The 20928-nt window shown below is 43.2% G+C and overlaps 1 protein-coding gene across 1 annotated transcript; it reads left to right on the top strand.

Moving 5' to 3' along the window:
• Nucleotides 1-6086: 6086 nt before the first annotated feature.
• T265_15052 (hypothetical protein) lies at nucleotides 6087-7046 on the top strand (the record flags this gene model as incomplete). Its single annotated transcript, XM_009176386.1, has 1 exon — nucleotides 6087-7046. A coding segment is annotated over one exon (960 nt), but the record flags the coding sequence as incomplete, so codon positions are not given.
• Between the last annotated feature and the right edge of the window lie 13882 nt (nucleotides 7047-20928).

Below are 20928 nucleotides of genomic sequence, written 5' to 3'. Positions count from 1 at the left end.
CTCTTGCGTGTGATTCCATGAACCTTCTATTGCCAGATCAACACAACATACAGCTGGCTTCATACCCATCAGTCACTGCACCCCGTATGGAGTGCTACTGCGATATGTTTGACACTCACTCCGAAACACAGCGCAGTATGCTGTATCGCCTATTATGAATACCAGCTCAGGTGGCTAAAAACAGCACACAACAATTTTCGAGAAATACACTCATTTGCAAATCAATTTGGTTTTTACGAGACTCAACTGAATCCCTCGTTTATGATATGAAAATATACTGCGATATCTCGAATATCGTGCCAACTGAATCATGAGGCGGCCTATGTGCAGCACACTCAGTTGTAGAATGCCATAAACGTTAAAACCAAATTGATTTGCAAATGAGTGTATTTCTCGAAAATTGTTGTGTGCTGTTTTTAGCCACCTGAGCTGGTATTCATAATAGGCGATACAGCATACTGCGCTGTGTTTCGGAGTGAGTGTCAAACATATCGCAGTAGCACTCCATACGGGGTGCAGTGACTGATGGGTATGAAGCCAGCTGTATGTTGTGTTGATCTGGCAATAGAAGGTTCATGGAATCACACGCAAGAGACACTCGATACTAAATCCAACATGACTCGAAAAAAACTTCATACAAGGCTTTGCTAGCTAGTTCAAGTTACCAGGCACTAACTGGCAAGCACAGGCGGGCCACTGACTGTGGACTGGTTATTAGGCAAGTCTTTCCTTATGGTAAGGCGTAATTTCTGTAATTATTCCGGGATTTGTATCCAAATTGTCGTTGATGGACCAAGTACCACATACTTTAGAGTTCAATTAATCAACTTCAGACATGGTAATCATACTACTGTTTTAGTTTAGTTGCACCTACTTCAATAGATTCCAGGCATACGCATCACAACACTTGAAGGCACGAAATGGCATCCGATATCTCCTCACTAATGCGAAGTTTGAATGGATGGAACGCCATGATACACAGAATCGTCAAACAGATGGCGGTCTAGAAGCACTGTCATGGATTATTTGCACCGTTACTGAATAAATCTGGTGAAGTCTTGTTCAATTTCGAGTTACCGGACTGTTGTATCATGGCCGAATCATGGGTCATATCGACTAGAAGCTGTCTTTAGAAGTGGCCACCTGCTTTGATATTACGACAACTTACTCAAACGTCGTTGGCCGTAGATATTTCAGCTGACGCTAATGGCTACCTGCCCGATCTGTCAGTCCCTAAGAATAGGACCACGGAGATGGCCCTGGCAACGGGGTAAAGAGAGACAGGGGGAGATTCTTACTACGTAAGACACAGGGGCGCATAAATCATCCAATATGGGGTATTTCTGTGAGCATTTCACTTCGAGAGGTACTCGGAACCCCTTCGCTAACGACGTTCCGCACCAACGTTCTCGAAGTTGCAATGCAGAAACAGCTCTTTCAAAATGGATATAATCTACACCAGTTTCACTGAGCGACGGATTTTTAGAGTCGTTCGGGTCGTCGCTTTTTGGTGGAACTGTTTTTTGAACATCCATTCACCCATCAGTTGGTATAATGAATGGACCATGCAGTCCCATATTTTAGCTCTTCTCCAGGTACCCTTCCATAGTTAAGTGCAGCGAAAATCGCGAGTTCATAAAGAATTCTTTTGTGAGCCGTCACACCAACAGACCAATGTGTTCTCGGGTGAGCTTTGATGTTTGACATCATATCTCTCAGAGGTGAAAAGAAGCAACTACGTATTTTCCGATTGTATGTAGTGCTCCTCGGGATAAATACGATCGATTTGCCGTAGCACCCAAACCGTTCAGCTCACTTGCAAAATGAGACATTATCACCAAAAGAGTGTCCACTGATTTATACAGCTATCAGTATCAGTAGGTGTGAAGTTGACCCCCACAGATTTCCGAGACTGGATTTTCCCTTTTGAGTTACCAAGTCTACGTAGACCGTGAGCTTTCGTACAGTACACAATCTCGAGGTCAGGAATGTTTTTGTTCCGTTGCTCTAAGCGGAAGAATGAGCATCAGGTTAATGAAGACAAGCCAAACCAAAGAAGACCATTGCGTCCAGAAAAAATGCCTGGTGACCCAAAATAAGATCTCAGCTACTACAGAAGAAACAGTTTTAGTCAAAAAATGACCAGAGTCAAACAAGTGGCTCTCCAAAACACAAAACCCCGTTGACGACCGCCCTCTTCCTTTTGAGAACTACCACGCCGTATCCCACCTGAATATGTCCCGTGAAAGTCTGTTTGGAATCCTTATGGTCCGGAGAAGTTGACGAATTGAACAAAATAAAAAAGGAGACTGATTTTGGGTACCTGGATCAATATGGGTCAGTTCTCGTCCCGATTTCTTCCTCTGATGTTCCTCGCATCGGCAGATGGACAAAGATAATTGAGCCTTCAGGCCATCTCAAGATTTTTGCTGAACAGCTGGATGGAGTCAGGTGGTAGTCAAGTAGTAACCGAATAGATAAACACAACAGATCTAAACCCAACAGTCATCCTTTCATCTGGTAAATCAAAATTCGAGTATCCAGATGGCCTGTCGTGGAGTCAGTTTAGCTAAAATATATGTCCTGTGGAGATCGAAAATGCTCCTTAGGCCTAAAAATCGGGAAAATTGTGAAGAGATTCCTGGAGTATATAAGAGGAGGGAAATTTCATATTGGTCTGAATTCAGTTCACGGAGAAACAACTCCATTCGGACTTTCGCCGCAAATACAAAATTCGAAGTCATCGAAATACCCAGTGGTGTTCAGAAGTTTGTCGTTGGAAACAAATTTAAACGGGGATAAAATGCAGTAGAGACGATATATATTGATTTACTTATCTTTAATGCCATATATACATCATATATAGTTAGACTGAGTGTTCCCGAGCCGGCGTAAGTTTTTATGCTGATGTGAGTAGTTGGATTGCACAACTGAGATGGGTAGCTATTAAATAAATGAGGGTACTGATTAGGTCTTTACCTGTTCTGTTCTTGAAAATTTTCAGCTCATTTCTTGAGCTTTAAATTAAACATCAAATCCGAAGTCTTCTAGAATCTTTATCTAGAATCTTCAGGCGTAGTCCGTTTGTAATGATATCACGCTCATTCTTCTTTCGACATGACAGAATAGGAGTGTGCCTGTCTCAGGAACGCTTCAGTGCGCCAAAATGTTTCGTTTACACAAATGTCTGGGCTCCAGAACATGATGCAGACTTGTTAAACCCCATCTCTACCTCTCTGCAAATGCAAAACATTTAACAATACACATTTTATAGACTTCACTAGTCGTCCAATTTCTAGTATGCTTCAATGGGTTTTCACAATTTCAACGACACAAATAAGCCCACTGACAGCTAAAAAAAGATTGAAGCGTTGAATGTGACGATGAGTACTACAGCTGATAAGTAAGTTTCTAAAAATAGCAGAAAACGCATATCGAACTCCGGTTTTAGCACAAAGCCCTGTCATCCAGGAAGAGAGAGTAAAGTAACATCACTGCGGCAAGTTTCGTTCACCCTATGCGCTCACCGTTTGCACTTCTGTGGTCAAAAATTCCTGTCTACTGCATTGCCAATATGGACCCACACAACGCCCACCATGTTAGGCTCATCTAAACCCATTTACCTAGTATCTCTGGAGTCCTGATCAACGAATGGAGTGTTTCGTCACTAATAAAATATATACAGTTTTAATATACACTTCATGGACTTCAGTCAACATGTATTGCGTTGTTCGTTAATGCCATTAAAGCTGATTTGCTTTCTATGCTTTGATCGTATCATTCTGAACCGATTAGTGGTCTCACCAGTGATAATTAGCATGCTGGACAAACCACCAAATTTCCTGCGTTACCCTTAACAATAACGTTTATTACCAGATCTACTCAGATGAGTAGATCTGTGACGTTAGATCTCACATAGAGTGACCCTTAGTATACGTAACGTCCAAACAGCCTTTATGAAAGGTGATTACCCTAAGAAACTAGTCTGTGTTTGAAGGATAAAGTCAACACTGCTGCGCTACATCCACCACTGCTTCGAAGCTGTGAAACTTGATTATTTTAAACGTAACAAACGTAATTCGGCTTCTTGCTGTAACCACCGGTGTCTTCGAACAAAAAAACGGTGATAAAACTTTGCGAAATACACTTATTTGCAAACAAACCTGACTGTAACGGCAGATCAGAACCACCTGAATCCCAACTGAATCCGTCATTTATTGGAAATTCAGTCCGCGTTCATTCAAGCCTCCCATCGAAATTAAACTTTACGCTGACTTCTTGTGCCTCGGGAACACTGTCAAACTATATATGGCGTATATATGGCATTAAAGTAATTAAATTATCCCCGTTTAAATTTGTTCCCAACGACAAAATTCTGAACAACACTGGGTATTTCAAATAAGTCTATTACGCTGGTTGCGTACTGTTTTGGTTTAATTAAAACATAAGGTTGACAAAAACTAAGGAGCTAAGAGCTGAGTCCCAGCAAGAGCGAAACCGGTAGTGGGCTGCCGAAGAGTTTTCAGGAACCTTATGAGTAGCCTTTCGTCCTTAATACTCCAAGAACCAAACGTTTCAAAATCTATATGTAAGTTTTGGTAATTAAATACAAACAAAGGCCCACATAGTTAACCGGAAAATCACTTGGTTTCCCTCGCTTAGCACACACATTTTGTGTCGGATCGTGCAATAAAAATGTCGATAGCTAAATCAAAATGTTCTGTAGCGCTCTGACGTGCTACAGAATTTACTCGTCAGATTCACTTACCAATGTCTGAAGATATAATGTGATCCCACCTGGTCACACCTATGTCTGACACCATGAGAAAAGACGGCCATCTAAAGTTGATCAAAAGTCACGCATGAACCAGGCATGACAAACATTTGCCAACGTTTTACCAAAATGATCTATCTCACTTGTCGCAGGATATGATTCCGAATTCTTTTACAAAATGGCTTAAATTTCTGGGCTACGACAAATAGTGACTCAGAGGAGGCAACAGCAGACTCACTGTGGTATGTATTTGCATTACGAATAGAATGTTCTCAACCACCTTATCCGAATAGGAACCATAATGAGATGAAGTTCCTTGTGCTCTGTTAGCGTCCACTGAATGGTCTATTGGTACCGGGAATACTTGGTGAAGAATGAATGGATCTTGCTTGTAAATAAAGCTTCCGGTGAACAATCAGGCTAACGTGATTTTTTAAAGATCTGCCATAGCCTCACAACATCGTAAAGGGTCTCCTGATATTCATTGCCTTTTCTTTTTTCTTCCGAAATGAGGAGATTTCATTTTTTCCGGGATTTTGCTGGATGTTGTGAAAACCAGTGTTAAAGTCATGAGCGTAACGAATAATAATGTACACGCAGTCATCAATCCAGTGATTAGAAGACCTCACCGATGCCTCACATACCTCACATGTTATGATCAACCCAACCACGCACAACACGGGGGCGCCTTAGCAGCACGATGGTCATAGCTGCATAGTCTTTGCGAATGAATTAAACTTTTTACGCCAAAATAATGCATTTTTCTGCGTATTTGCCGAAACTAAAATCCACCCTAAGCTACGTTCATATTTTTGCAGCTCAACAAATTTTCATTGTCCACTGGAACAGTTATGCCCCTGGCGGAAAGATTCTGTTGGAATACTGTCCCAGCAACATGGAACCCCAAATGCCTGTATAGGGCTCAAAAGTTTGAACTGGTATTCTGAACTCAATTGCCTGTCTGTTTTAGTCCATCAGGGACACCTCGTAGCTTTCGAAAATTCAATTCAATTGTGCGAATACTGAGCGCCCACAACACGCATGAGATGCACTGCTATTCAGATCACTCAGTTGAAGTTGACCTCGGCCATCCAGCTGCACTTATCACCCGTGCTTTCATTGGCTCACACAGCACGGCTGAACGGCCGACCAATGGAGTTGACGGATCTCACGTTCTGTTGTTGGGTGATTGGCCAGTCGTGAGTGCCACAATGGCAAATCAGTATTCGGAATGGCACTGTGAGTGCATCGCAGGTTGCCTGAGCTGCACCGGACTTTAACGAAATAGCGTTAACAGGCCCCTCAGTGTGACATGGTGAAACGGTCGAATTCCCTAAGTAATTTGAATCAGCTTCTGACAATATCCGTCCGACTAGTTCATTATGTGGAGTTACACACGAAGGACCAGTTCACTACCCCGGTGTTTCAGTATCGCTTGGAGCAACATCTTATCAGCCCTTGGCGGGAACCTAAAAAGCCAGTCAAGGCAAAACTGTTGATAACCTACACGTCACTCATTCTTAGTCGTGCTTCCTGGTGGCCCTATCGCGTAGTGGAACGCACGGACTTTGGCGCAGTCGAACGTTGTATGGCCTTTCCTCATGTTGGACCTTTTTTTGCTGTCGGTATTCGGGATGATGATTTCGCTGAAAAGCAATTTGTGGTCATGACAACTAAAACACTGAGCGATTTGCAACGTGTGATGCATGTAATGGAGGCGCAGTTAGCAGTTTGGAGGAACGCCAATACTCCACAGCCAAGTGAACTCTCACCTCCCTCGAGTGCATTGCGTAAATGTGCATCACAGCATAACTTAGCACCTACAGGCCTCAGTAACCAGATAGAAACACCTGCTTCAAACGTCTGTTCATCGGTCCCCCAAACAACGGACACCCCACGTTTGAATCACAAACAAGAAACCAACGGTGACTATCTTGTTCAGATAAAGCGATGTGAATGTCCTCCGAAATGGCTGCCAAGGCTCTACCTGCGGGACCGAGAGCAACCGAAACACAGTGTGCACATACATTGCGAGCCCGAAAAACTCCCCGAAAGCAAGTACACAAAGCTGTCCAAAAAGGCACAGCATGCAGCAGAGAATGCTGGTACTACAAACAGGCCAACGCAAGGAAATCGCTTAACTGGTCAACAAAACAGCAACGAAAAAGACTGGGAGGTGGATGTCAAATACATTCGATATGACCCTCGTTTTGGAAATGTGCTTGATACTGAGGGTTCAGTTTATCTCTACACGGCCCATCAAGTTCGCAAATAACTTCGCTGATATATTTTGAGACACTAGATAAAACCACTCTATTATATCCTTCAGGCCAGGAAATTGTGAAGCCAGGCTTACTGCCATTGAGGTGAGTTCTCCAAATGAATTATTTCGTCCGACAAGTTCAGAAGAATTCGCGATTCCTTCCCTTTCCAGCCAAGTTTATATAAAAAGGAAAGCCATGGTTTGTGGTACATTCTTTAACACGCAACATTACAGTCTCTAGAACTGGCGTTCCTTCTATTGATGTTAGCTAGGTATAAATGCATGCAAACATCCAGTTAACTGATCTCAGTACTCTGCTAACGTCTTTTGTTTTACTTGCTTTCATTTATTTTTGGAAAGGCAAAATATGTTTCCGTTCACACTGACCGCTCTTTTTTTCATCAGGCTACTGGCAGAATGATAGACCTTGTTTACGCCGTTATGGTGCTAAATACTGTGTACCGTGAAGTTTTCGGAAAATGTACATAATTATATCATGCTGTCTGCAAAAAAGTCATTTGAAATGAAAAGGGCCGGAATCTTGAACTTTTTTCAGCAATTTTCTGTGGGTTGATACTCGCTTCAGTTGCCATTCCGAGTATCTTCTAAAAGTCTAATGATTACGTTGGACGTTTTTCGCCACGTGAACCATGAACTAAGTCCTACGTTAACCAATTCTCTCATGGGTTGGAAATTTGGAAACTCGAATAAGACCATGTTTGAGGAAGAGGGACAGTTTGTCATCACCTACTCCGATACCCAAAAGTTTGCGGTTATAGAATTTAGTCTAACTTCAGGTACACCATCGATAGGCAAGATTTTACTGTGGAGGATCATGAGAACTATCATTAGTAACAGTTTAGTCCACCAGGTTTGACCCTGATCGATCCTTCGCATGAGAACTATCATTAGTAACAGTTTAGTTCAGCTGTGGACCCGTTGAAAAATTGGATGTGAATGAGATTCTGCGCATCATGACTGTCGGTTATAACGTGCAGCTGTTTTCTGCTTCTATGGATCTGTATCAGGCCACGCTTAACACGTCCACCAGGTTTGACCTTGATCGATCCTTCATGTTGTACTAAGTGAACACGCTCCCGTCGTTATATCATGCAAGTCCGTAGTAGGCCCCTGTGACATTTTCCAAATCAATGTACTGGCGATTGGTCGATTTTACAAACATCTGTTTAAAGTTGACTCAGGATCAGATCGGCCTGCATGTCCGCAGAAAGTAGTACCCTGTGTTGTAGATCGTCTTGTAGAGAATTTGAATTTCTTTTCAAAATCTGACAAACACGCAAGGCCTGTTTTGAGCTAACGCAGCCCAACCCCCATAAACACATTCATTCAGATTCCGCACACGGATCAACATTGAACACTCAATAGGCAGTGATTGTAATATTTCTGCGGAACCGAACCAGAAAGAAATAGGCATGCCCGAATGCCACGAAATACGGACACTTTGGTGGACCTCATTGAGGATGGTAATTAGTGCTTCCCATTGTGGGTTGCCTGAACTGCTCCCGGACGAATAAGCCCCCCCCCCCTCTGGTTTTGGAAAATACGAACTGTTTTACTAATATTACTAGTATCATTAATACAAACCTACAATTTGGACAAAAACGTCACTCCGGTTGAACTTTTCGTGAAACAAGGTCCACAATACTTCTCTTCGCAAAAGACGGACTACATAATTTACAGTTAAGGATACCACATGCCCTCGTGGCCGCTCCCTTTGAAAGACCAACACAGAAGAGTCAAAACAGTAAATGGTCTCAAATCTCATGTGTCAGAAACACTAGGATTCGTGGAAACGTGATATATGCTGATATGAGAGCCTCTATCAAATAAGCCTTCGAATATTCGACATATCACCTCTTTAGCCAATGCTCTACCGTTAATTTTTTTCAAAGGACCCAAGATATATAGAGACACTAATTCGTGTCATCATCCATCAACATCCAGAAATCGGTACCGCATTCGTCTAGTTTGGCGGACACGTACCTGCTAATAGCTCGTCAGTCACATGCTTCTCTGTACTTTGAAGTAAGGGCTTTAAATAAGGAATATTTGTTCTTTGACGATATACATAATTTCACCATGTCCTCTGCATTTTCACCAACATGAAGGTGTATTTTGAACTCTAAAGGTAGAAACTTTATCGCTTAAGACCTGATTAGTTTCGTCCCATGTGCATCTTCTCCCTAGATCACCATCAGTGACACAGTAAAGGCCGGGTACGCCTAACATACGTTTTCGGTTCATTCAGTGTAAAGTGGAATTTCGGAGATACTGTACGGTAATTGGTAAACCCAAAGATTCCCGCGCCCAACAGTAAAGACGGGGCATCCGGTGCACAATGTACATATGTGCTATTTCAACTTACAACTTCAACCCCTGGTTCACGTCTCATGATGAAGATGGTTTGGAGGCTACATCATTGTGCCTAGAGGCTAGTTGTTGACAAAACTTACGGGTTAAGAAAGACCACATTAATAGAATGTTTGGCCTACTGTCATAAGTCCTTAAGATATGTTTTTTTCTTTTGTATCGTCCCGTACCGGTAGATGTACAGGCGACCATTGTTTCCGAAATCAGTGACGCACAAATCGCGGTAGTAGCCATTGACAGGGGTGTGTGGTAAACACGAGGAAGTCAGTGTTTGCGGGAACTTGGCGGGGCCTGTTACGCTAAAGAAACGAGTGGACTTCAAGAGTCGCAAATACCACATGACCTACAAGCTGTTTTTCAATCCAACATAGCGAATAACACAAATGACCGTTAGCACGAAACGTGCAGCGAATCTTTTTGTATGCAAAATTGGCTGCGCTGTCATCCAACCACCTCTCGGAGGACACCGCGCTCGAATTGCACATCCGGTGTGAAGAAGTAGTTTAATTAAAAGAAAGTCGGAGTCATCAAAAAGCACATGAATTTACCCTACTTCAGATAGTCCTTGCGGTCATTTTCTAAAGCAAGTTTATTGCAGTGTTAACATCAGAACGAGGACAAAAATCACTGACGCAATACGACCAGCGGTGATAACTTCCGCAAAGCACTTTAGCAATAAACTGGTTACATCATGGGACTTTGCATTTGGAATCCACAGAATCATTAGGTACGGGCTGACACTTTGTTTTGTTATCGTTCGCTTTGGCATGCTTAACTCCTCTAAAGATAACTCAATGTGAGTTGGGGCCAAAAGTGATCACATACTCTTGCGCCTTGGACTCCGCGCAATATAACCATATTCGCTCGTTCACTAAAGGACGATGACGGCACCGCTCACATGGGCTTGCTGAAAGTGTGCTCGAACCATAGCTCTTCTATATGTTGGTTGATCCGAACATGGCCACCAAGGATATTTTACGCAACAGTCACATCCTGAAGTGCCGATTGATGGCAGTTTTATCAACTGAATTTTAGACAGAAGTTATAGGGACTTAAGGTGCTGTAAAACCTGACTGGATGCTGTAGGATGCTACGTGTGAGACTATTGGATTCAACGCAGTTATCGTCTCTGCTATCGTCTCAGAAGCCTACAGAACTGAATTTCGGATCTGGTCGGCCGTATGGAAGATTGTCACAAGGCCCACAGCGGTTGTGGTTTCTGAATGACATCTTTAGGCTGAGTGCTTAAATGCCCGTGGTCAGTAAAGAATGCATTTAGTCGTGCTAATATTGTTCTTTTTCCGTGTATTACTGCGCCCCAGATTGAAACGAATAAAGATGGAACTTGGTATAAATTCGGTATTTTCCAGAACGTAATTTCAGAACATAGTGTTTTCTATCCCAGCTGTAGGGTTTACACGATACCGGTCTTAAAATACTGGTTGTGGTCTGGAATAACCTCAGTACTACCCTAGTGGTAGGATGTTTGACACATGGATTAGCTGTGCGGAAGAAAACGCTCAATCTCTAGTCAAAGCTGGTCAGATTTAGTTTAGGTTACACTTAGGTTGTTGAAGGGTTCCTATATCTACATTGGGAACGCCAGTGCAACACGTGTTTTATTGATCTATTTTCTGGCTGGTAGAGATCATATACAGAGTCAAGCGCAACTACAATATGGCAAACGCGGGAGTGGGGAAATCTGCAAAAGCCATCTAATACACGGCTAATTGTCGGGATAATATGGGACATATGGCCAGGTGTGTGCCTTCATCACTGGGCAGGTTCAGCTGGAGGGATTGGACGAAGCTTTTGTGCATAAAGTTCAGGTGTGGTTGGTCGGGTGACAACAGTCTTGTTGGTGGCGTGGTTACGTTATCTGACTACTTTGGACCGGTTCCGTTGTCACAGCAAACGATCCGAATTGTAGTCTCCCGATTAACGTGTTCCGTCTCAACTGGGTGAATTAAAATAGAACCCTGACCTTTGCCTCTGAAATCCAGGGTGAGCCTATCTCAGAACTATTNACTATTCTCTAGTCCACTTTGACAAGTGCCGGGTACGTAAGTGCATCACATCTGTGACTGATTTCATCAACAACCGTCGAATCGGTCAGCACTGACAGTGTCTTTGCGTAAAATAGAATTTGAGTAGGAGCATCGAAGTTAAGACGTGCTAAACCTGTATCTAACCCGTATGGGAAGACCTCTGGCTAAAGCTTCGGTTACCAGGTAGCCTTTGAAAGCGAGTATTAGAAAAACTTGTTTGAATTCGAATGTTTTCCTTACTTTTGCTTCCATTCTATTCTGCACATTACGTGATATAAGCTGATGAGATTGGATGTCTTCTGTTGGAGTTTTCTGATAGCATTCAGTTCGCTTTCCAGTGTGCCATCAGAACCTATTTGTCTAGCCCTCAAAACCGCATAGCAAACAGGTTTACATTTTTTTATTTTTACATGTTGTTGTAGAGAGACACATTTGCAAATGTCTGAATACTGTTTCCTCCAGGTTTGCTTGAAATACACACACCTCTCAGTGGAGTTATCGGTTATTCTGTCCAGTAATACTTCCGGAAAGGTTTGATGGCTCACTTCCGTCTCCATGGTAAAACTGATAGCTGTAATGAAGTTGGTGGATCTGTTTAGTGGTCTACCATTACCATCTGTCATCAATAGGAATTATGTCGTCAATGTATATTTAGCCGCGTTACTGAAAAAANTGGCGTGGTTACGTTATCTGACTACTTTGAACCGGTTCTGTTGTCCCAGCAAACGATCCGAAATGTAGTCTCCCGATTAACGTGTTCCGTCCCAACTGAGTGAATTGAAATAGAACCCTGACCTTTGCCTCTGACACCCAGGGTGAGCCTATCTGAGCACTATTCTCTAGTCCACTTTGACAAGTGCCGGGTACGTAAGTGATCACATCTGGTGACTGATTTCATCAACAACCGTCGAATCGGTCAGCACTGACAGTGTCTTTGCGTAAAATAGAATTTGAGTAGGAGCATCGAAGTTAAGACGTGCTAAACCTGTATCTAACCCGTATGGGAAGACCTCTGGCTAAAGCTTCGGTTACCAGGTAGCCTTTGAAAGCGAGTATTAGAAAAACTTGTTTGAATTCGAATGTTTTCCTTACTTTTGCTTCCATTCTATTCTGCACATTACGTGATATAAGCTGATGAGATTGGATGTCTTCTGTTGGAGTTTTCTGATAGCATTCAGTTCGCTTTCCAGTGTGCCATCAGAACCTATTTGTCTAGCCCTCAAAACCGCATAGCAAACAGGTTTACATTTTTTTATTTTTACATGTTGTTGTAGAGAGACACATTTGCAAATGTCTGAATACTGTTTCCTCCAGGTTTGCTTGAAATACACACACCTCTCAGTGGAGTTATCGGTTATTCTGTCCAGTAATACTTCCGGAAAGGTTTGATGGCTCACTTCCGTCTCCATGGTAAAACTGATAGCTGTAATGGAGTTGGTGGATCTGTTTAGTGGTCTACCTAAATTGCATTATCATCTGTCATCAATAGGAAATATGTCGTCAATGTATATTTAGCCGCGTTACTGAAAAAACTCAACCAGTGATGAATGTAAGTACTTTCACGATCTATTCGGCTTGTGAGGATGTCACCAAGTAGGTCACATAATACAGGAAATAGTGGATTGTACGATGGAACCAAATAAAAAAACTAGTGCAGTTAGTAACGTGTGGTTCAGCAATGACTTGCTTCATTTAGATGTGTGACTGCAGCTCTCGTGATTGATTCTCTTTAGTCTGTCTTTGGGCATTCGCTGTCCAGTTCTTCTGCACGAATCCTTCAACATTCCCCCATCCCGCTGCGCCATCAAATGAAGAATATTAGTGATTATTTTTCTGCCAACGAAGTCCTATACCCATTCACTGGAAGCAGGGAGGAGATAACTCAGTGGTTAGAGCGCGAATTTACTGACCGGAAGGTCCGTGGTTCAAACCCGACCTCTGCCCCTCTACTTCCCCTGTCTAGCCTTGGGCAACCTGGCAGCATCCTGATCCTCGTGCTTCCTTCTTGTGGCATGACAGTTAGGCACCAAAAGGTTGCTACAGCTGATCGATTCACTGAAGGCGGAATATTTTAATGTAGATTTGCCTCTTGCAGGACGGGCTCCTTCACGAGTAACCAGCTTATTTCATGACTATTATGGCCTCGTTTTATCGCTCAGAATCTATTCTTCTTGATGGGAGTGCATAAAAACATTTCTCTACCGGTGCTCTGCACAATAAGATATAGACCTTGAATCCGTGAAAAGGCTTCCTTGGTAGTTCAAAGGTGGCTACGATCGCAATGCACCGTCTTTAAGTGGGTCACACGGTACTGCAGAATACCAGTATACATACACAATCCATTTAAACCGACCGTTAGCTGTTTTAATGGCCAGGGCGAATATTCATTAGTAATGGATGTCTTATGAATGAGTCGTAAATATCCCGGGTAAAATCGGTTTGGTGAGCCGGAACACGGTTTCCCGATGGAGGGCAATCCCAACAAAAAACAGCCTTTAGATAAAAACTTTCATGTGATCCCTTGAGGTATATCTCCAAGAGATCAGCCCTGTAAATCCATCACATTTGGTCAGCGCTTTAAGCTAGATAGTCATGGAGATGATATCTGTATGTGTTTAGGCCATCTGTCGGTCGACTGACAGGCCCAGCCGGATTCCATAGGTTTGTTTCGTTACGCACTAAATCGTATCTGATTCATCCTCTATTTTTGATCCTGATCCGAAGGGCTCAAATTCTGCCTTGGAGTTTTCGAATTCGCCAGGGTGAGTTGCGGATAGTCTTGTCTCCTAATGCCGGGACACCAGAATGAACTGCCTCCTGTTCCGTTCCAGATTAGGTCGCTCTTGCATCAATTAATTCTGTTTACTCAATGTGTCCTAGTGTTGCTTTTAAACATGCGATTCTGCTTTTGTACCTGCTGTTCCCATTAATGTACTGGTTCAGCCATTCTTTCAAGCAAATTGTTTTTTGCGTCCATAATGCTGATCCACTCAGAGACTGGAGATATGCAGAGACTGAATCGAAAAGGAACTTTGTCCATGACCGAATGCGTAAATGTTGGCCTTGGAAGAAAACAACAAAATATTCCAATGGCACTTCACTCAAAAAGCGCATCCTCATGCCATGCTGAGCAGAGGTATGAATACAGAAGGAGTCACACTTATTAGGGGGATCATTTCTGCTTGGTATACTCATCTGCCCGACCGGCGGCAGCATTACAGTAGGCTTGAACTCCCTTTGCCCTTTTTTCCATAAAATTCCATAAATTCCGCAGGAAACTCAGGTTTTGGGGCCGAAAATCTAACAAGGTCACTTTTATGAACCCAAGCACTTTCAGTTTAACTTGACCGCTTCGTTTTCCAGCGGCCACACTGCGGTGAATCTCCACACAATAGCTTTCATTTTCCACAGTAGACTGTGCAATACACCTATCAAAATGTTTTCCAGGAAGAGGGTACAGACACACCTCTGTGTGTGACTGCATTCTGTCTATGTTCTCAGACTTTAACCTATCCTTTATTGCTTCCGTCGCCCTGATAGTAACCATCCCATGGGACCACACACCGCTTTGGATATTTTAGCTTCACAACAGTAGATTTAACAAACGATGTTGGCCTATCCTCACGTGAACTACCAGTAGTACTCCATCTCACTGTTTGATCTACTCAATTCTCTACTCAATTCTCTCCATGGTCACATGTTCTATAAGTGCCTTTTCCTTATCAAATGTAACTTTCTCTTCACAGAGAAGCAGCCTCAACTAGTACAAACCGAAAAGTATATTTTCCTTATACCATTAAGCTCATCAGCCATACGTTAATTTCACAGTACTTGCCAACCACTATCATATTTCCAGCCAATGTTTAACGCTACCTCTGTTTTTGACCATCCGTGCTCGGTTCGCCTTAAATTCTTTGTTTCCATGCTTGAGGCACGAGATAATTGACGGACTTCAAACAAAAATTCCCTTGCTGATACGGTGTCGCAAAAGCAGATAATTGCAAGTCAGCCTTAGACGAATGCCAAACAACACACTTAGGCCGAGAACTAAAGTGTACGGTCTTATGTAGAACCGAGATAGAAAAATTCAAGGTTGAGTGCGCTGCGCGTTGAAAGGAAGTGGGATCTACAGTATGGCAAGGAAGCTCCGAAACTAGGACGGTTCAGCTTCACTTTCAGTGGCGTAATTGTATGGGGCTTAGGAGTGGTTTCAAACAACCATGATTACGTCGGATAAGTGCTTTCGGATGATCCAACATCGTGAGGTTACATGATCACACAGCGCAGGTGAAGGCTATCCTTACCTACCATTGCTGCAGGTCAATGCTGCCCGAGCGAGGCAAAAAATGTAGATGACCGTTAAATACGATCGACAAACTAGTGTTTTCTAACAATCTTTGCAGCCTACCGTGCCAGCCAGGCACTTTCAAAGTGAATCACTGTGGCTTTCGAAAATTTATTACCGTTTTCAAAAGTAATCGCATCAAATTCTTTTCTCCGCAAAATCGTAAGACTTGTTTACTAGTTGTCTGGTCGTACGTCCCAATTTGTAAAGTCAACCGTCTTTTGCAAAATCAGTTTTTGTTTGACTGTTTATAAAAATTTTTGGCAATGACCCGCTAAATGTAATGACGTTCAGATCAGGTGACTGTTGATCTGTTCACCGAGCTTTGCGACTGACTTGCAAACGTCTGGTCACCATGCGAAGAGGCATCATCAGTGCGCAGTTGGGTGGGGCAAGTTGCAAGTCAGCTGCTAAGTTCGGGGAAGAGATCAAGTCACCTGATCTACAACCAATTAACTCAATCGAGCCACCACTATTTCAACAGATTAACAAAGTGAATTTTTATGAGCTCTCAGGATTCACTTGAAGTCTAAAGCGATGCCCAGGTTGCGCATTCAGCCAACGGCTTATTCGTCATGTTCACAAGGCAAGCGCAATGACTGTGCTTGCTGTCATTGCAACCCTGCAATCACTTGAAGTCTAAAGCGATGCCCAGGTTGAGCATTCAGCCAACGGCTTATACGTCATGTTCTCAAGGCAAACGCAATGACTGTGCTTACTGTCATTGCAGCCCCGCAACCCTCTGGATAAGTCTAACGACAGTGTTTCCTAGATCACTTGTACTTTTAGTTTTGACGTCATGAAAACCTTGTGGGATAACCCAGAATTCGACAAAATCCTGTGAGGCCAGCGCGATCCTCAAATCTGGCTGCCTTACTGGCTGCATAGGTTCAAAGATAGATTTTCACAAATCGGTTTGTCTAAATAAACTTTATTCCACACGAAGAACTGGCAGTTACCAAATCATGGCTTGGCTTTCCCAGGGGGTTCACAAGAAAACTGTGTATAGATTGAGAATACCTTATCCACAAGAAGTTCTTTATTTTTGATGAGGTTGGTACGCCCATTTCCTTTTTGCTCCGCTAAATTTCAGCAAGGGCGGAGAGTCTCTTTGGGCTGGGAATTTCGGGAGCCTGCTAGACCTTGTCTCCAATCAGCCGACTGGAATTCAAGTTCAATCATTTACAAGTGGGGTTATAAGGAGCTTGTCACGATCTATGACGAGGTAGGTGCAATCATCCACAAGATGGTTTCATTCGTGCACCAATTTCGTTTAGACGGAAGACTCAACTTAATTCAGTTGAATCTCTCTTCAACTTAATGTACCGCACAAGTTAACTTCGTGTTTCAGTTGAATAGTGTGTTACGTCTAGAAAATATATTGGAATATTTCGAGTATCCTACCAACTGAAACATAAGGTGGCCTTGTGCATCACATCCAGTTGGAAAAGGCCATGATAAAAGAGAGTGAGCTGGATTCAGTTGAGTTTCCAGTCAAAAGGCGAAAGTATTTCGTTAATCCCGTTCAATGTGGGTTCAGGCAGGACGTAAGGTCGAGAGAAGCGCGAGGACTGCGCCTACCTGATGAGCCCAGGAAGGGCGAAGCCGGTAGTCCACCTGTCGGAGAGATTTTAGCGACCTTCTGAGTAGTGAGTTCTGTCCAGATGTACCTTTCTTCAATGGTCCGACTGGCTGAGAATGTCAGTAGAGTGTCACACCAAGAGTAACACACAATTCAAGCTCTGTCAATTGTGCAAGCCGGTCAATCTGCACCTGGTCTGCTGCTAGTTGACTCTATTCACCAAGAGTTCACAAATGAATTCCACGAAGATATACTGAAGGACTTTTATTAGCCATCCGACATCAGTGTGCCCATCAAAATCCATAACAATTACGCAGGATGCCCAAAACATTTTCCAGGACAAATGCGATAGTCAACTTTCGTAGCGCTGATTTGTGTTAAACTTAAATGCGGCATTCCTAGAATCTTGTGAGATTCGTTTTAGCTATGACGCCTGAAAAAATTTGCACAACATGACGTCCTCAGGATATACTGTGTACCAAATGTGAGTATTTCACTTGGGCATCATTCAGCCCGAGCTGAGTCCACCGTTTTTAAAGTTTCGATGCATATGAATACCAGCATAGACAGCTTCCGTCCACTCGAACCGCTGGACAGCTTTCAACAAGAAGCAGCGTTCCGTTGGTTACCTTTTTGGACTATACGCTTTGCACCAGTGCTTCGTCATATTGAGATTGATGAGAACTTTCCTATACAACCTAACGCCAAGTATAGAAACGATCCAATATCAATCCAGAGATGACGTCTTTTTGGATTCATTGGACCAAGCTCACCTCACCACAATCCACCAACTTCCTATCCATCAAACTGTCAGATCCCGCATTATCAAGCTGTTGGTTTTCCCGGTCCTCTATCTATCGGAATCCCAAACTCAACCGTTATCGGAAGCTTGACAAACATATATTTGAACGATTGGGAACTAGGTTCGTCATCCCGTACGCTAGTCACAAACTGTTCGTGGCCTGATGTTTACTCTCCTTGAAACCATGTGTCGGAGATAACCTGAATGTGACTCTGCACCGACCTTGGTTTCGGCAACCGACTCCTGCTGTTTTTCCACTTTGTTTTAAATTATGAACCGCGGATATTTCCTTGTACGTCTGTTTCCGTGGTCAATCTGTCGACAGGTATTACTGCTGAACAGAGTTCCCGACCTGGGTTTTTTTTCGTTCAGCTGTAACACCCCTTTTGGCCCTAGCTGCCGTGCCACACGAAGGAGGCACGAGGACTGGGATACTGCCAGGTCGCCCAAGCCTAGACAGGAGTTCACATCACTGATATCAGCATGTAATCCGAGGCGCTACTAGGGGGCTAATTGGTGTGAATACACAGTTATCTATCACAACGATGATCATACGCACTGAAGGGAGTCTCGTGAGAGGTGAAGTGCTCGGGGGAGACAACCAGTTTGCTCAATATAGGCTACGACTTAACGACAAAACACAGTTTGACTGACCGAAGTTTCGAGCATGAGATTTTGGGCTTGTTACATGGAAACTTTCTGAGTTTATGAAGAGGGATGGTTTCTAATTCTACCATAACAACAGTTCAGTTGTCCAACAACTGTCCTCAGTGCGGCCTCGTGGTTGATCATGGTAACCCCAAAGTATGGACTGTATGCACTCTTAAGGGACTGAATTTACCTGCTCCTTTTGAGGGGTCTACCCTATAACCAGTGGGTAATCAAATTCATCGACAGATCCAATGAAACGTGCGAAATTTGTTTCGTAACTTCATCAGTTAGATCAATGCATGTTTTGGACTGAGGCCAAACGGATAGTGTGATTATCAGTGACGACAGGCGATGGCATAAAAGCTAAGCTAACCTAAAGAAAATAAAGAAAAAAACACAAGCTAAGCTAAAGAAAATAACTGGATCTGAACGGATGCGGCGGGAGAGGATTTTTCGTCTGTATAAGGGTAACGATCTATCTATGGTTCCTCCGTTCCATTGGAATGAGATCTCACCTATGGATTTTGGTTAGCATCGCCCTTGCCCCCGCACAACATGGTTCGTAACTCCCATCCGCAGTTCAGGACAGAACCACAAAGCGGACTGTCCTTCAAAGCACAAATGCAACCACTATAAAAATTCAGCAGCTCGTCCGTTTGAGTTAATCTGTAACACGCAACGCCAAAAATGTTTCAGATGCGCTAAGTTACAGTCACATGCATTGAAGTCATACACTGGTCGGTCAACAGCGTCACTGAAATTTTCACTTACCTGTACATCTTTGATGAAAACACCAAAGCACATCGATTGTGCATAATTTTGGCACCTCTAGCTCTAGTCGATATGAGTAACTCGCAAGCACATAGACGACAGCAGTCAGGTTAAGAATTTGCTGAAAAATGCAAATAACTTGGACCCAAAATGCAACTGCGCGTTTCGCGGTGATCGATCGACCTCCTATGTCACGTTTGCAACTCACATGCGAAAAACGAACTGTTCATCTGCGTTCACCACTATCTTCTTCTATAAACGGTGGAACTCTGGCTGTTCATCAGTTCTAGTGAATGGATTTGTTTTCAAGTTGCCAAATTCCGGGGTGTGGTTTCATTTTTTGGTACAACGCTCGGCGTCATGTAGTGGTGAACTTCGACACTCATGGATTGAGTAGGTAAATGAAACTTGACAGCGTAGGATTAGCACAAAGGGTTTATTTACAGGTGAGTGATACACGCTTCAAAAAGAGTGTACATCCTATAGGGTCTAAAGAACGCTTTAGTGATAACTTTGCAAGTTCTGCCAGTCAGTGATGCGCATGTTAGAAATTAAGCCTTGAGTTGACAGGTTAGAATTGAAGTCCTCCGAGAACACACGGTTCTGGAAAGAGCGAATTTTCTAATGTAAAAACACAATCGTTATAGATACCCAACGAGCCATTGTGAACGATCTGGTTGCAGGCTTCGCAACAGAACTTTCTAGAAAATGATTGAGATGGTAGTCTTACATCCGCCTTTATTGCGCCTTTTCAGAACCCATTGCTATAAGTGTGGACGTAAACATTGTGACCGACGCAAGCGAAGAATTCATGGTTAAAAATTTGGACGCGAAAGTCTGTGGGCGGTCAGTTCACCACGGCGTGCCAGATGAAGAACAATCGGCAATCCACGCCGGAGTGCTGACAGATCGGCGTTTACTTGCTTGCTTAAAAAAGCCCTTAAAATGAGTGGGCCAATGGGGCACAGCAAAATTTTCAAGAAAAAAAGCGACGAGCTGTGAGTTGTTTGCATATCGGTGTTCCATTGTCCACTGAAACTGCTGTGCTCTCGAGGTCAACCTAGTTGATCCTTACGTGCTTGAAGAGGTCCTAACATTCCGGTCGTTCGACCGTCAGTGGACGGGAGCAGACTTCCTAACATAAATATTTGAGCGCAATCAAATATTTGAACAACGATTTCGAATGCTTTACCCAACGAGAGTGAGCATCGCAAGACGGGAGGAAGACTGTTCAAACCCTGACTAGGAACGTCCAATCTTCATAAATAATTGACCTAGCGTACACCATTATCCAACAAACC

The sequence above is a fragment of the Opisthorchis viverrini genome, assembly GCF_000715545.1.
Source record: "Opisthorchis viverrini unplaced genomic scaffold opera_v5_333, whole genome shotgun sequence".
In the NCBI taxonomy this organism is placed as follows: domain Eukaryota; kingdom Metazoa; phylum Platyhelminthes; class Trematoda; order Opisthorchiida; family Opisthorchiidae; genus Opisthorchis; species Opisthorchis viverrini.
This window is presented reverse-complemented; position numbering and strand designations above follow the sequence as displayed.